We start from the raw sequence: 16,967 nt of genomic DNA on the forward strand, positions 1-16,967 counted from the left end.
ATTCAGCCCACTATACATACCAAGTACTAGCTCCAATAAAATGGCAAAGACTATCTGGAAACCTGTTTTGAGAACAATTTTAAAGCTAAATTTAGGATGAGCTGCAAAGAGTGCCGGGATCTCAAGCAAGGGCATGGAAAGTGGACCCATATTTGTCATGTTCTTGTCATCACTAATCACTAATCCATGAGAGAACTTAAGATTGAGAAAAGATTTGTCAGTGTACAAGGTCACTCAGTGGCAAAGTTGCAAGAGGATTAAAATCTCCTGACTCACAATTCAGTGCTCTTTACAACACACAGTTTAATAATCTTTTTTCTTATGAGCACTTCTTTAGATATTATTACTAAAAATATAAATCTGATACCTCTATAATTACTGGCACCTGAATACTTACATTTATTTAATTGGTCAGATTGCAATAGTTAAATACATTTGGCTGACTCACATTTTCAACTATGGTAGAGTAACTGTTATCACACTAACCTTCCATCTGAAAGCAAAATAAAATCTGGATATTATTAAATTTAAAGGAAAAATATTTGAAATACTTAAAAGCTTTGAAGAGTTAGTGTAGTTGATGTTGATGTATACTATTATCAGAAGGAGTATACTTTAATGAAAAAAATAATACCAGGGAAAAGAAAAACATTTCGTGATGAATAAAAGTTGATACAAAGGGCCAAATGAATGGAAATAAATTTTTAAAATTTATATTTGTAAGTATCTAATAATATACTTTGAATATATAAAGCCAAAAAATATACAGAAAAAGGGATATATAGGCAAATCCATATTTATAGTTAAAGGTTTTCAACTACCTGTTTCTCTTGGGTAGAATATGCAGACAGAATATAAGTAAGGAGACATCAGCAAGATGGCTGACTAGTGGTGCCTGGCATTTGTTCCTCCCACAAAAAATAAACAAAATAATAAACATTGGAGTGTCTGAAGGAGAGTGTTGAAGTACAACAAAAAATGGGCAAAATCCTTGTGGAGCACAAAAGCCCAGGATAGCAGCATAAAGAGGGAAATACGGCACCCACCTCTGTTACCCTGTCTTCTCCATCACATTTGACTCAGAGCCAAAAAGGACTTTCCAATGGAGAGAAAAGATAGACAGAAGCACCCTCACCAGCCCACATAATCACTGCAGACACCTGTAGTTCTTACTACAGGGGAATCCCAAAGTCCTCACAAGTCCTGAGCCCAGTTTATGAGATACTTAGAATTCATGTGGCTACATTATCCAAAGTAGGAGCCCACATTGCATACTGACTGTAACCCCATCATCCAAGCTGTTGCAGCATGGCATTATTTTGAAATCAAAGTCACTGCTGGAGTATGACATGCTCTGGGGAGCTGATAGCCACTGTGCCTTTCTAGACTTGGTACTCTGCTGTCGTTTCACCAAGCTCACATGAGTGGCTGCAACATGACCACCCTGGCTGCTCAAAGCTGAGGCTCAGAAATGGCCACGACTCTAATTTTGCACAGCAGGGAAGTCAACCTCAAGCTGTCCAAACCAAGCAGCTCAGCAAACCTGCCCCCAGATAATCTTCCCTAGCACCATTGGCTGGAGAAACAGCCTGTCAGACATGTCCCTGAATTGCTGAGCCACTGTAAGTCATGCGCCCAGCCAGAGAAACAGCATTGTGGACTCACCCCATGTAGACACACCCCTGAGAAGCCCAAGCCACCAAACCCCTATGCCCTGGGTTGGAGAAACAGCTCAAAAGCCTCATCCCAAGAGAGTCAATTCCAGAGTCAGCTAACCCACCAAATGCATGGCTATGTCCCCAGACTGAGAACCAGTTCAGTAAGCTCACCTTCAGCAAAGCCACACCACTGCCACAACAAACTCCTACAGCTGAGGTCACTGAGGCATTTACAACATCACTAATGTGAATTACAGCTGGAGAAACTATACAAAAACTATACTATTGTGTTTACCTAGAATCAAAGTCAGTACACTCTACTCTACTGAGACCCTGGGATCCATCTACAGGAAAAAGTTTTTTCTATGAAAGCTGTTCCATAAAATTGAAAGAGGTGACTATTCTACTGAATGCACAGTTATCAATGTAGAGACATAAAAAACATGAAAAGTGAAGGAAACATGACACCTCTGAAGAAGAAGAAGAATTCCCTAGTAATAGAGCCATAAAAAAGGAAATTACAAAATGCCAGAAAAGGAATTCAAAATAAAAATCTTAAGGAAATTCAGTGAGATACAAGAGAATCAGATAGACAATTCAAGAAAATTGGAAAAACAATTCATGATCAGAATGAGAAATTCAACAAAAATTTAGATCCTCAAAAAAGATAACCAAAAAAAATCTTGGCAATGACAAATTCAATGAATGAAATAAAAAGTACAATCAAGAATGTAAAAAAACAGACTAGTTCAAGCAGAAGAAATAATTTCTAAGCTTGAAGCAGGCCTTTTGAAATAACTCAGGCAGACAAAATAGAAAAATAATAAAGAATAAAAAAGCCTAAAAATGTATGGGAACTCCATCTATATAAAAGAAACAAGTTTTAGTGTTCTACAAAAATGTATTGCATATTTTCAAATAGCTAGAAGAGAAGATTGTAAATGTTCCCAACATAAAGAAATGATAAATGTTTGAGATGATGAATTTGCTAATTATAAATACATATCAAAATATCACACTAGGTCCCAAAAATATGTACAATTATGTATCAATTATAAATAATAATACATTTTAATTATTTAATTTAGTAATTAATTTTAACAACAAAATTATTAAATAGTAAAATTTATTATCGTATCCCAAAATAACAAATTCTTAGGACTAAATCTAAATAAAGATGTTTAAGACCTCTACAAAACATTATTGAAAGAATTAGAGAAGATATAAACAAACGCTGGTATACACCATAATTATGGATTAGAAAACTTAGTATTTTCAAGGAATTTTTGAGGAAGTTGACAAGCTGATTCTAAAAATTATAGGGAAACACAAAGAGGAAAGAACAGTGAAGACAGTCTTGAATAAGAAGATACAATTAGAAGATTTACTTTATCAGATATCAAGACACTATAAAACTATAGGAAATAAGTAATGGGACATTAGCATAAAAAGAAATATAACACTGAGACAGAATATACAGACAGACACACATGTACACATATATGTAAATCACTTGATTTACAAAAAAGCTCTGTGATGGTCTTTTCAGTAAATAGTATTGGATTAATTGGTATCTGTATTAAAAAAATCATGAAACTTGATCTCTCCTTCACACTATGCATAAAATTAACACTAGGCAGATCAAAGACCTATATTTGTAAGGAAAAACAACATAATATCATAAGAGATTATCTTTACGACCTCAGGATAAGCATAGAATTCTTAAATAGCACTCAAAAAGCTTTAAGCATAAAAAAAGACTGATAAATTAGACTTCCTTAAAAATTAGACACTTCTACAATTAGTAAGAAAACAATTCGATTTTTATAAACAGACAAAAGAATTGAACATTTATCATTTATTCTCTCTCTCGCTTTCAATCTCTCTCTCTCTCACAAGCATGCCCACACATGATATACAAATTAAGTCTGAGGGCAGATAAAACAGGTATATGAAACAGGACAGTATAATTATTTTCTTCACCTTTCTTTAATTTTACACTTCATAAAGAGAGCAGCTTTGTGCTTTTGAGTTAGGAATGAATAACATCTTATTGATATGAAAGAAGGCAGCACTGTAAGAGATGTTCCATTCTGAAGTCTTGCCTATTTAAATCACTTCAAGGAAGTGGTAACCTCTTTTCAAAATTCACATGCTACTCTCTGTTGGCTCTCGTTCCAAGCCTAAGTTCATGGTAACTGAATCAGTAAGTAGAGACATAAGTCAGACACCACTGTGATCAGTGCTGGCCGTGCCATCAGCTGTCAGGGTGATAGTGGGCAAGTCACTTAACCTCTCTGAGCATTAGTTTTCTCATATAAGATACTGGGTCAATAATATTAATGTTTATCTCAAGGGTAGTTAAGGGAATTAAATGAGAAAATAGACGTGAAAATACCTAGCCCAGATTCTAGCCCATGAAGTTATATATGTACAGAACAGAGAAGAGAGACATTTTTCTGAATCTGGAAGTACTATCTATATTAGTTATTTACATAATTCATACCATGTAAAGTCATCATTGTTTATCTTTTTCTATGTATTGAGCGATGAATACATGCTCCCAAAAAGTTATCTTTTTTGTTGCAGGTATTCGTGTGTCTGTCTGCATATCAGATATAAGTTAATTCAAACATATATGGTGCCTGTAGCAAAATGTTACTTAGAGAAATGATGAAAACAGCTTGGGGGGATGAGCAGTATCCAATAATCAATATAAGAACTTCAGTATTCCATAACAAATCAAGGAAACTCTTCTTTTTGAAGAATTATCCTGATAAGAGTCCTCCGGGTGGACCAGAGTAATGCAAGCCATGGAATTGGCTTTGACTCACAAGGCAGAATATTGAGAAAACTGAGAGCCAGTAACTAACTCTGGGTTTAAATTTTCTCACCTGACCCAGACGCGCTGTGATGTACGTCTTTACAATATCTTTGTGAAACAATTTCTTTGCTTGTAATGCTCCATTTCATTTTCCTGCTTAGGAAATTGTTACTCATCTTTTGAAATCACATATTCATTTAATCAAACAAGTGTATAAAGACCCTAAAATATATCTGGTGCTGTGCTAGGATACAAGGATACTGCGTTGAGCAAAATCAGACCATAACCTCATCCTCATGCACCCAGCCTCTGCACTAGTGTCCTCTAAAGCTTGCCCTGGATTACTCCCTCCCCCATGCTTAAAGCTCCGGGTGCACACGTGGCATTAGAGAACAATCTGTGGGTTTACACAGCTGTTTCCTCAGCCTGGCAGGGGGAAGAGGAAGGACTCAATGTATTCATCTTTTTTTTTTTTGATACGAAGTCTTGCTCTGTCGCCCAGGCTGGAGTGCAGTGGCCCGATCTTGGTTCACTGCAATCTCCGCCTCCTGGGTTCAAGAGATTCTCCTGCCTCAGCCTCCTGAGTAGCTGAGACTACAGGCACATGCCACCACACCCGGCTCATTTTTTGTATTTTTAGTAGAGATGGGGTTTCACCGTGTTGGCCAGGATGGTCTCTATCTCCTGACCTCGTGATCCGCCCACCTCGACCTCCCAAAATGCTGGGGTTACAGGCGTGAGCCACTGTGCCCAGCCTATTCGTCTTTTCTTCCCCAGTGCACAGCTTGGAGTATGACACATAGTGGGCTCTCGATAAATGTTTGTTGAATTAACATTCATAATTCATGAGGTGTTGACACAGTCCAATCTGTTAAATGATCCTCCTAATGAATATTAGAGAAATGAAAACGATTATGCTCAGGAAAATTACATCTTTTTGAGACATTCTTAGCTTTTTTCATATTTTATTAGCATTTTATTAACAGGCGTAACAGCTGGTTTAAAAATGTCCAGTGGTTTTTAAAGAGCTGCATAGTATAAATAGAGGTGAAATGGTGCCTGGTGAGCCTTTCTTAGCTTAAAATTATGAGAATCTTTGAAAAAATGGAATAAGTTTCCATTCACTTGGAAATAGTTATGTATATAAATGACTTAATATCCTGGGGGATTTGTTATGCTTCTATAATAATCAACAATATTCATCCAGAAAGGGAAAGTGGTAGAAGACATTCATAGAATTTGTCACCAAAGTTTGGTACATCCTACAAATAAGAAGAATATTATTGATTTTAAAACACTTAGCATAGATTTTAATATGTCCTAATCTCATAAAAGTATGCTAAACTGTCCTTGAAAAAATGAAAAAAGGAGAAGATTCTTATTACTCATGCCAAATAAAGGGAAGAAGCCATTCTTCAAGTAAGCATAAATACCATGTGAACTTTGAAGCAAAAGAGATATAATTTCCACTCTACTTATTTAGAAATAAATGAAATGTTGAGCCTTTAGTCATCTTACTAAAAATTACATCGAAGAAACTGAAGAGTGAAAGCACAAAAGTACCTACTTGGTCTGGTGTTTAGATCCTTTCAGATGGGCATGATACTGTTCTATTGAGTTTAGGGAGACACTGCAGATGGTACATCTGTAATTGCGCCTCAGACCTGTGGACAACAGACAGACCTGGTTAGCTGCATCCAGTCGTCAACCACCTGAATGAATCCTAGCATCTCCAGAAGTTCAGGGACAGAGTATCTGAGAGCCTGGTCTGTCCCACCAACACTTCAATCCCTTCCTTGCAGAACACAGCCAACAGGTCTCTTAGCAGAGGACTAATTATGAATATGTTAGAAGCAGCTTATTTCATTTCTGGATGGCTTAAATTATTATAGCGTCCTTCTTTGAATTGCGTTAAGGTGTTTCTGGACATTTTATACTCAAACAAAGATGTATTCTATTTTTCTCTAAAGCATATAGACATAATAGCTCTCATCTCTGCAGTGAAAATTGAGACTCCAGAGAAAAACTCTATCCTAATTCCTTTCCACTCTACTCCAATGACAGTATTAAAAATTTAACTTTAGGCATCATTCATTTAGGTGTTTCTTCTAGGATTATCTTATAAAATGCAAATGCCAGGAGGAGAATAATACATCAATCTGACTCATGTGGAGTCTTACTTTCTACCAGAATTTAGAAGACAATCTATTCATTCACTTTTTCATTCATTTAATGAATTCACTAATACAGTATCAACTTTGGGCCAGGTACTAGAGATTCCAATATGGATAAGATGCTCTTTGCTTGCAGAAGTTTAGTAAAAATCTTGACTAATCTAGAGCCAATTTATGTTAGACAGCAGCTTTAACCAAATAGCTTTAAATGTTTGCCACAGAGCTGAGACTCATAATGAAACATATTCCTTCAGCTAGTACGTCCCTTCAGAATAGAGAGAAAAGTAAAGTCGGTCATGATCTGAAACTTTGGATTTTAATTCTGACTCCAGTCATTTCTAGTTTTGTGATCTAGAGGAAGTTACGAAACTTCTTTCTAGCCTGTTTCTTCACCTACAAGACGAAGACAAGGCGGATCACATCACTAGGTGTTGTAAGAACTAGGTGAAAAAGATATGAAAATGGCTGGTAATCCTAATGATTTGGGAGGCCGAGGCAGGAGGATAGCTTGAAGCCAGGAGTTCAAGACCAACCTGGGCCACATAGCAATATCTGGTCTCAAAAAAATTTTTAAAAGTCAGGCATGGTGGCACACACCTGTAGTCCTAGCTACTCAGGAGGCTGAGAGCCCAGTTCAAGATTACAGTGAGCTATGATAGTGCTACTGCCTGCCTGGATGACAGCCTGGATGACAGAGTGAAACCCTGTCTCAAAAAAAAAGAGACATACATATAAAACAATGTTTAGCAAATGAGTACAAAATTCTGTTCTAGCATTGTAAATGCCAGGACTGAAAGCTGTAGCATTTGTTTTTATCAATGCATAGTATTTAATTTCTAAGAGACAAAGTTATTCCTCTTTCCCTGAAAAGAAAATAATGAGACAGCTTTGCAACTTGCCACCTGGATAACTTTATGCAAATTATTTGACCCTTCTGGACTTCTGTTTTCTTACAGTATTGTGGGGAGGGCTGAGTGAGATGTGGCATGTATGTGAGAGTGCCCAGCACGTAACAAGAGATCAACATGGGCTCGCTACTTTTACTATTTTGAAGAGATGTTAAAATGGAAACACTTTCTGTTTGAGTGTCCCAGTCGAAGCCCTACTGGGAAGTCCTAGACACAGATGATAACTATATCCACATTACCAAAATGAGGTAAGAGAGTATCAGTGCAGAACATCCGGGGGAAGTAGTCACGAACCTGTGCTGACCACTCGCCACCAGTATAAAGAAGAGACTGAAGAAGAAAGAAAGAAATGGGTAGAGACTTTCTTAAGAGAGAGCTATATTGTACCGTGAGTTCCATGTGGGACCATGGAGTTCTCCCTCACCGTAAGCCTGTGGAGAAGGGATTGCACAGAACTACCTAGAGGGTTTGAGGAGTACCTTCTTGTTACTTGGGACGTGGTAGGTTGAACTCTGACATCACCTGCAAGACCCAAAGGGCTAGAGACTGTGGTTTGTTATCTTCTCTGGTGGCAAAGTATAAAAGATGACAGAGTTGGGCATGACCTGCGTTCTCAAAGCTTGTCAGAAGAAAGGATATGTGAAAGCTTCCCACAGACTATGTGTCCCCTGTATGAAAGAAGCTGATTTAATGACTTCTTAGATACTGCCCGAAAGGGCTGCCTGAATTTGAGGGCAATGAGACTTCAGCAGAAAGGTGCTGGAAGTGTTCGCCTGGTTATCTAGGTGCTTAAAGTGATCCCAGAGGAGCTACTTAGCCCGTATTAAGTAATGACGATTCCCTGAAAAAAGCCATGAAATTGTAAACCAAAAGGTATCTGAGACAGGTCTCAATCAATTTCAATTTAGATAATTTATTTTGCCAAGGTTAAGGATGCATCTCTGACACAGCCTCAGGAGGTCCTGAGGACATGTGCCCAAAGTGGTCAGGGTACAGCTTGCTCCTATACATTTTAGGGAGCCACGAGACATCAATCAATATGTGTAAGAGGTACCTTGTTTGGTTAGGTAAGGTGGGACAACTTGAGGCGGGGGCTTCCAGGTCATGAGTAGAAAATAGACAAAAGGTTGCATTCTTTTGAGTCCTTAATCAGCCTCCCACTAAATACAGAATTTAGTCTGGCTCAGTGAATGTGCATTTTTATATCAACAATAGGGTAGAGGAAACAATCACATATGCATTTGTCTCAGGTGAGCCTCAGATGGATGACTTTGAATTCTGTTTGCCCTTTGTCCACAAGGAATTTCCTTGTGGGAAAATTGTTAGGGAGGTATGTAGCTTTTGATATTTGTAGCGATCATATTTAGAAAGAAAATGGGAGGCAGGTTTCCCAGCTTGACATTTCCCATGGCTTAGTGATTTTGGGGTCCTGAGTTTATTTTCCTTTCACAAAAGCATCCTGAGGAGAATCAACTCGTACTTCCTGCCCAGTCAAGCAGTATCCATGCTAGCTTTGCACAGGATCTACCAAGTAAACTTCCATTTCCCTTGCTAGCCTTCCACCTGCATCCATCAGCCCTGGAGGAACCAGGGCAACATATTGAGGTAAAAGAAGAAAAGCAAAAGCTTCAGGCAGGACAAAGGGAGAAGCCTCCCGCACTCTTTTTTCCCATGTCAAGTAGACAGCCCCAAGCAGGACTGAGCTGGAAGAGGGTACAACTAACTTGTAATACATTTTGGAAATATTTAAAAATTACTACTCTACCATGGATATATTGATTAAGGAAATACAGAATTTATGTATTTAAAAGTAAGCAAAGGACTCTTTACTACTTAAAAATAAGTGAAAATTCATGCAACTTGCCCTAGTTTCTATCTAAAAGTTTGGAAAAAATAACCCCACAGAGACTATTTGGATGAGCAAATGGAGGACAGAAATAAAGGTTTGTTTGTTTGTTTGTTTGTTTGTTTGTTTGTTTTGACATGGAGTCCGCTCTGTCACCCAGGCTGGACCATAGCGACACGATCTCAGCTCACTACAATCTCCACCTGCCGAGTTCAAGCAATTCTCCTGCCTCAGCCTCTCCAAGAAGCTGGGGTTACAGGCAAGCGCCACTGTGTCCGGCTAATTTTATATTTTCCGTAGAGATGGAGTTTCACCATGTTGGCCAGGCTGGTCTCGATCACCTGATCTCAAGTGATCCACCTGCCTTGGCCTCCCAAAGTGCTGGGATTACAGGCGTGAGCTGCCGTGCCAGGCCTAAAGTTCCTTTCCGATTGCATCAAATCCAATGAGTCCTGCTCACTGAATGTCAGTGTCCTTAGAACTGCCCATGTCTACAATCTGAACAAAGAGTAGAGTTTCCTGGAGGTGTTCACATTCCTATGGCCGAGTGAGCATTTCAGAGAGACCTATTTGAAATGTATGTAGTAAGCTGGGTGGGTTGGCATGAGAGCTAGCTTTGTTTTTTTTTGTTTCAATCACACAATCAGGTACTGACTTACCTAATTGTTCAATTAAGGGTCCATTTAATTATGAGGAAAGAACAGTGAAACCACAAGTATCTGGGATCTTCTTAGGAAGCAACCTAAGAGACTGACAACTGTTCAGGTACAAACTGCCAGTTCAGAGATAAAACAGACAAATGTTGAAACCTATTTTCTCAAATAGTGACTCTCAAACTTCAGAGGGTGGATGCATCCTCCAGAGATCATGATAAAATCCAGATTCCCAGGCACAACTTCTGGAGATTCTGATACTCTAAGCTCTGGTTTGGGGCTTGGAAATGTACAAGAAGTTTCATATCATAACCCCCAGTCTCACCATACACCTGCACTTTACTAAGAATTCTCCCATAAAAATCATACAGCTTTTGGGAACTTAAATTTGTCAGAACAATACTAGACCTTAAAAAAAAAAGCTATTCCATAAAAAAAGTGCTATAGCTATACTGCCTTTCCATTTCACAGGTATTCATGATTCAGTAAGATTACTATGGTCTCCAAACCCAGAGGCTGTAAGTTATCACTACCAGTGTGTGAGTTTTTAAATGCTTATCCAGGGCTGACCCATTCCCCTCTTCTATGCATGGAATCAGAATACTAACACCAGCTTCAGGGTTTATTCCTTCCAGAGTTCTCCATTAATCTTGTCATAATAAATACGAACTGCTATTTATATGGGTCCTCTTCAGGCTACAGGCTAATCAAAGGTCTCACCATAACAAATAGAGGTTCAACTTGCAATAGGCATAAATATTTACGTTTAAAAATGGGCATTTTTAAGAACTCCAGCAAATCTAAAAAATATTCTGATCTGTCGCTTTCCATAACAGTTCTCATGCTCTGCAGCCAGAGGCATGGGCAGGAAATATTTGGCACTTTATTGCCATGCAAACTACAGGGATTATAAATTGGAAAGGCAGCGCATATAAACAAGAACAAAGACAGAGAAGGGGCAGAGGAGTCCTCCCCCACACATGACACAGTGTCCTTGGTGGGAACTGTGCTTTATATAATGCACAGTTGAAATTCTAATTACTTTGGAATTATATGAGCCTTCTTTTCCTTAGAGAACTAGAACATCTTATTAAACCAAAAATATGCTAACTTCCTTATTCAATTCATTTACAGCACACCACCATATTAAGAGTATCCTAAAATTTCTGCAGACCTAAAGGCTATTTCTACAGGTTTGCCTAATATGTGTTAGAAAAATATAGTTCCTACCTGCAAGGACCTGTCAGACAATCTAGTTGGAGACAGAAAACAGATATAGAAGTAGCAACACACCAAGGTAGACCATTAAAAGTATTACAATGAGGATGAAGTGAAATGTTACAGGCGCTAGAGGATGAGAGGAGATTGTTTCTAACTCAGAGGATCTGGAAAAGCTCCTTGATGATGCATCACTTTTGTATTTATATTTCCTAGCACAATGTTTGTAAAACATATGGTCCTGGAGACTTTAGCAGTATGTGACTACTCAATATGTCTTTTCAAGTCTAGCAAAGCTACAAGTCCCTATGACTTCAATTGTACCCATTCTACATTCGAGAAATATCATTGAGCCTTTATTGTGGTGTGAGATATTTTGCTGAATGCTATGAATATAGGAGAGAATAAGACAGGGTACATTTTTTTATGGAGCTAATCAGGGAAAAAGACAAGAAACAAAAAAATGTTTAATTTGTTTACAATTTATAATTAAAGATTGTTAAAGTGTTGCACAGGATGTAAGCAGGATAATGAAGGAGAAAGTAAGCGGGAAGAAGAGTGATTTTGGATAGTATAGTCAACAGAGTTCTCGGAGAAGTGTGAAATGGAACCGGATAATGTTGATTAGCCTGAGATGGGAAGAGGAAGGTAAAGAGCTGTCCAGGGACAGCAAACAGCAAGCATAGAGGCCCAGAGTGGAAATGGGCCTGAACTGCTCAAGGAACCAAAGTGATTTAAAACAAACAAACAAACAAACAAAAAAAACAGAAAACATCTGTCTACTCAGAATTCTATTTCCAGCAAAAATACTCTTCAAAATTGAAGGTAGGTGAAGAATATTCTCAATGAACAAAAAAATGAAATGAATAGTTAGCCAGCAAACCAGTACTACAGAAATGCCATATAGAGGTCTTCTGGTGGAGGGGAAATGATACCAGACTTAGACTCAGACCTATGGGGAAAAAAAGAGAAAAATCTCAGAAATTATTCATATGTGGGTATCTACCTTTTAAAATTCCTCTTGATTTATCTGAAGGAAGCAAACAATTTAAGCAAAAATTAAAACACTGTATTGTGCATTATGCTGTTTATAATGTATGGACATGTAAAATATATGACAACAGTAGCTCAAGAATAGGTCAGAGTAGAACAATATTGTTGAAAGACTGTTATATTTTATATGAAATGGAGCAGTGATAATTTAAGGCTATATATTGTAATCTCTTAGAACACCAAATAAACAAATACAAAGAAAGAAAGCTAAAAAATATAGAGAAAATAAAATAGATTAATAAAAAGTATTTGATTAAGCCAAAATAAGGCAGAAAAGAAGGACTAGCAAAACAGAAAATGGAAGAAACAAAGAGCAAAATTATAGAGCTAAAGTCAACCGTATTAATAATTACATTACATATAAATGAATTAAATAGTCAAAAGGCCAAAACTATCAGACTAGATAAAAAGCAAGATCAAATATACACTGAATTCAAAGGATGCACTTTGAACACTTACAGGTTGAAAGTAAAAGGACAGAAAAAGACATCCTATGAAAATAAGTTTAAGAAAGTAGAAGTGTCTATATTAATATCAGACAAAATAGATACCATGACAAGACCTTTTACCAGAGATTAAGAAAACATTTTATAATGTTAAAGGAAGAAATTCATCAGGAGAGCCTAATAGTTTTAAATACAACTTAACCAATAACAAAGCTTAAGAACACCTTCCAACACGCATCAATAATAACATTGATTATAGATTTAAATGTGAAAACCAAAACTATAAAAACAGGAAATATCTTCTAGAAAAACATAAAATAATATCTTCATGAAATTACAACAGGCACAGATTTCTTAGGAAACAAAATGTATTCACCATTACAAAGTGATAAATTAGATTTTATAAAGAGCAAAAGCTTCTGCCTATAAAAGACATCCTTAGGAAAACAAAAAGATAAGACAGTGCCTGGGGAAAAATATTTGTAATACGTGTATCTGATACAGGACTTGTATCCAAAATATATAATTAACTCCTACAACTCAATAATAAAAAGACAATCTAATTTTTTAAAGGGCAAAATAATTTATTACATATGTCGTAAAAGAAGACATAAAAATGACCAATAAGCACATGAAAAGGTGCTCAACATCATTTGTCATCAGCGAAATGCAAATTAAAAGAACAATTAAATACTATTGCATACCCACTATGAATGCTAACATCAAATTAAAACAATATCAAATGTAAGTGACCATATGGAACAACAAGAATTTGACACATTCCTGAGGGGATTGCGGAATGGAACAAATAATTCGGAAAACAGATTGATAGTACTTAATAAAGTTAAACATATATCTACCTTACGACAAGAAATGTCTAGCAGTAGAAATTCTACTCCTAGATATTTACCTAAAAGGAGCAAATACTTAGTATTAAGAAAAGATTTTTACAAGAATGTTTCTAGCAACTTTATTCACAAAGCCAAAACCTCAAAACAACCCCAATGCCCATCAACACAAGAATTGATAAACAAGATATGGTGTATTCATGCAATGAAATAACACCTGGAAATTTTTTTAAAATCTATTAATTAATGCAACAACATAACCAAATCTCAGAAACATAATGTGTAGATATAGAAGTCAGACACAAAAAAGCACATACTGTATGATGCCATTCATAGAAAGCTCAAGAACAGCAAAGCGCTTCTGTATTAATAGATTTCCGAATCATGTTGCCTAAAAAGTGGTAGAAATTGACTGGAATCGGATAAAAGGGAATTTTTTAGAGTAATTAAAATGTTCTTTATCTTGATTTGGGATGGTAGTTACAGAGTATATTTATTTACCAAAATCTGTCATATTGTATACTCAAGATCTGCACATCACACATTATTTTTATTTTTTAAATGTTAGATGGATGTAGTTTTACACACAAACCTCTGCAAACTGGTAGCTTCAGTTTAGTCAGTTTCTGTCCTCATTAACTCCCTACAATTTTTATTGTTTTCCGTTACTGGAAAGTAATCTTTATATTCATACTGATGCTTTGATAACTTCGCAACACTCAAAGAAATATTTACATATGTTCTGCATTATAATCTTCACTAAAGCGGGAACTATTTTGAAAGATGATTAATAATATAAAGGTAGAAACAATAAGGTCTTTGTTTTTGAGTAATTTCCTTCTCTTCCACTTCTGATACATCCATTAATCAAACTGTCTTGTACATGGATTTGTCATCTTTGAGCAGAAAGAAAATAGCTAATACTGATATATGCCATATGTAAGCACTGATGTGCTTACTTTACCCATTTTCCCATTTACTCATTTACTCTTTGCAACACTCTAGGGGTAGATACTATTGTTATACTGATTTAACAGATGAGGAAACTGAAGTATGGAGTATGGAGACTTACTCAAAACCATCTAGCTAGTGGGAGACAGAGTCGGGTTTTGAACCCACACATTCTGGCTCAAGAGTCTATACTCTTCCCACTATGAATATTGCCTCCTATGACAGGGACTAGAAATAGAATCAAGGAAGTATGAAAAGCTCTTTCAATATTGTCTGGTCTAGTATTCTCGTATCTGCCCACTTGACAAGTCAGAATCATGTAAGAGTTGTTAAAAACGCAAATTCCAGCCTTATCCTAGATGATTATGATTCAGTAAGTGTGGATTGGAACCTAGAAATCTATATATTTTTAAAGCTTCAAGGTTTGAAGAAACAATTCGTCCCTCCAAACTCCATAGGGTTTGTAGGAATTTGTTAAATCGTTGACAAGCAGAATTGATTTTTGTACCTGCCCTAATACCATTGGTGACATGAAACATCTTACACTTAGAGGCCTTCCTTCTTCCTTCTTCCTTCTTCCTTTCCCTTTCCCTTTCCCCTTCACTTCCCTTCCCCTCTCCTTCCTCCCTTCCTTTCTTTTCTTTTTCTTTCTTTCTTTCTTTCTTTCTTTCTTTCTTTCTTTCTTTCTTTCTTTCTTTCTTTCTTTCTTTCTTTCTTTCTTTCTTTTTCTTTCTTTCTTTCTTTCTTTCTTTCTTTTTCTTTCTTTCTTTCTTTCTTTCTTCTCTTTCTCTCTCTCTTTCTTTCTTTTCTTTCTTTCTCTTTCTTTCTTTCATCTGTCTCTCTTTTTTATTTCTTTCCTTACCTTCCTTTCTTCTTTCTTTCCTTTCTCCTCTCTCTCCCTTCCCCTTCCCCTTCCCTCCCTCCCTCCCTCCCTTCCTTCCTTGCTTCCTTCCCTCCTTTCCTTCCTTTCCTTCCTTTCCTTCCTTCCTTCCCTTCCTTTCCTTCTTTCCTTCCTTCCCTCCCTCCCTCCCTCCCTCCCTCCCTCCCTCCCTCCCTCCCTTCCTTCCTTCCTTCCTTCCTTCCTTCCTTCCTTCCTTCCTTCCTTCCTTCCTTCCTTCCTTCCTTCCTTCCTTCTTTCCTTCCATCCTTTTTAGATGAGGACTTGCTCTTCACCCAGGCTAGAATACAGTGGCATGATTGTAGTTCACTGCAGCCTCGAACTCCAGGGCTCAAGCATTCCTCCTGCCTCAGCCTCCTTAGTATTCTGCTGGGACCACAAGCATGCACCACCACTTGCTATTTTTTTTTTATTTTTTATTTTTGTTGAAACAGAGTGTTGCTATGTTGTCCAGGCAGGTCTCAAACTCCTGCGCTCAAGCAATCCTTCCACCTTAGCCTCCCAAAGTGCTGGGATTACAGATGTGAGTCACCATATCTGGCCTAAATACTTTCTTAAATACAGCTGAATTTTATCCACTGGTCTAAATTCTGCATTGTGTGGGTCCCTAGCATAAGCGTATTCTCATCTCTTTAAATACATCCAATACTTGAGACTTATCGTCTCCCTTAAGGTTTTGTTTACCAGGCTGAAAGTCAAGCAGCTGTTTTACAGTTTTCTTATTGGAATATGCATTCAAGCTTCCTGCATCACCTCCATGCCATTTTAGATGGCATGTCCTGTTTGTTGATAATTTTCTTAAACTACAACTCTCAAACTGAGGGCCAAGTCCCTACCGTGGTCTCATCGGTGCAAAGTAGAGAAGGACAGTCACAGATCTTGTGCACTATTACTTCTATCAATACCTTTAAAGCTTTCAGTATAAGTGTGTGTGTGTGTGTGTGTATGTGTGTGTGAGCCTTGATACGTGAATCGATATTCATATTGAACCTGCTATCAATCAATTCCCTTAAGGCTTTTCCACACACGTTTCTGCTAAGCCACATCTTTATTTTCTCTGTCTTTCTGCTTGATTACTTAGATATTAATGTTTGTCCCCAGTAGGTTTCATCTCAATGAGTTCTACCTATTTCTCTAGGGATAGCAAATATAATTCAGCTCATGTGTCAATTATGATTGGTTAGTAGTAACTGTCTAGAGTGCTCTGAAAACACTATGAGCCTTCACCCCAGCTGAGAGGGAGAGGTTTCCATCATCTGTTAGCCTCATCTGTTTGTGGTGAGGGGTGGGGTGCTAGTGGCTTACTCTTCATGTCTGTGTCTTTCAAGTTCCAGCCCATCAACATATAATATAGAAAATTCAGGGCAAGGAAGGTGCTGGTGGACCAGGGAGTCGTTAACACATAGGTGGCATCCAAAACCACAGGGATGGTCAGATCATGTATGAAGGTGGTGTAGGTAAAGAGAAGGAAGTTCCAGAGTGTGAAAGAG

General features: G+C 37.4%; 1 protein-coding gene across 11 annotated transcripts in view; it reads right to left on the reverse strand.

Annotated features, from left to right (window-relative positions):
- Positions 1–16,967, reverse strand: part of ZMAT4 (zinc finger matrin-type 4) — a 372,370-nt gene that overhangs the window by 43,485 nt on the left and 311,918 nt on the right. For 7 of the 11 annotated variants that reach the window (XR_012416912.1, XM_005563160.5, XM_045398183.3 and 4 more), the window contains one exon: positions 6,050–6,146. The exons of the other annotated variants lie outside the window; for them this stretch is intronic. Coding sequence is in view for 6 of the 7 variants with exons in the window: in XM_005563160.5 (XP_005563217.1) it covers positions 6,050–6,146 (97 nt within the window). In the remaining variant the exon portion in view is untranslated. The remainder of the gene's footprint in view (positions 1–6,049; positions 6,147–16,967) is intronic. 11 annotated transcript variants of the gene reach the window in all.

Source organism: Macaca fascicularis, chromosome 8, assembly GCF_037993035.2.
Source record: "Macaca fascicularis isolate 582-1 chromosome 8, T2T-MFA8v1.1".
In the NCBI taxonomy this organism is placed as follows: Eukaryota; Metazoa; Chordata; class Mammalia; order Primates; family Cercopithecidae; genus Macaca; species Macaca fascicularis.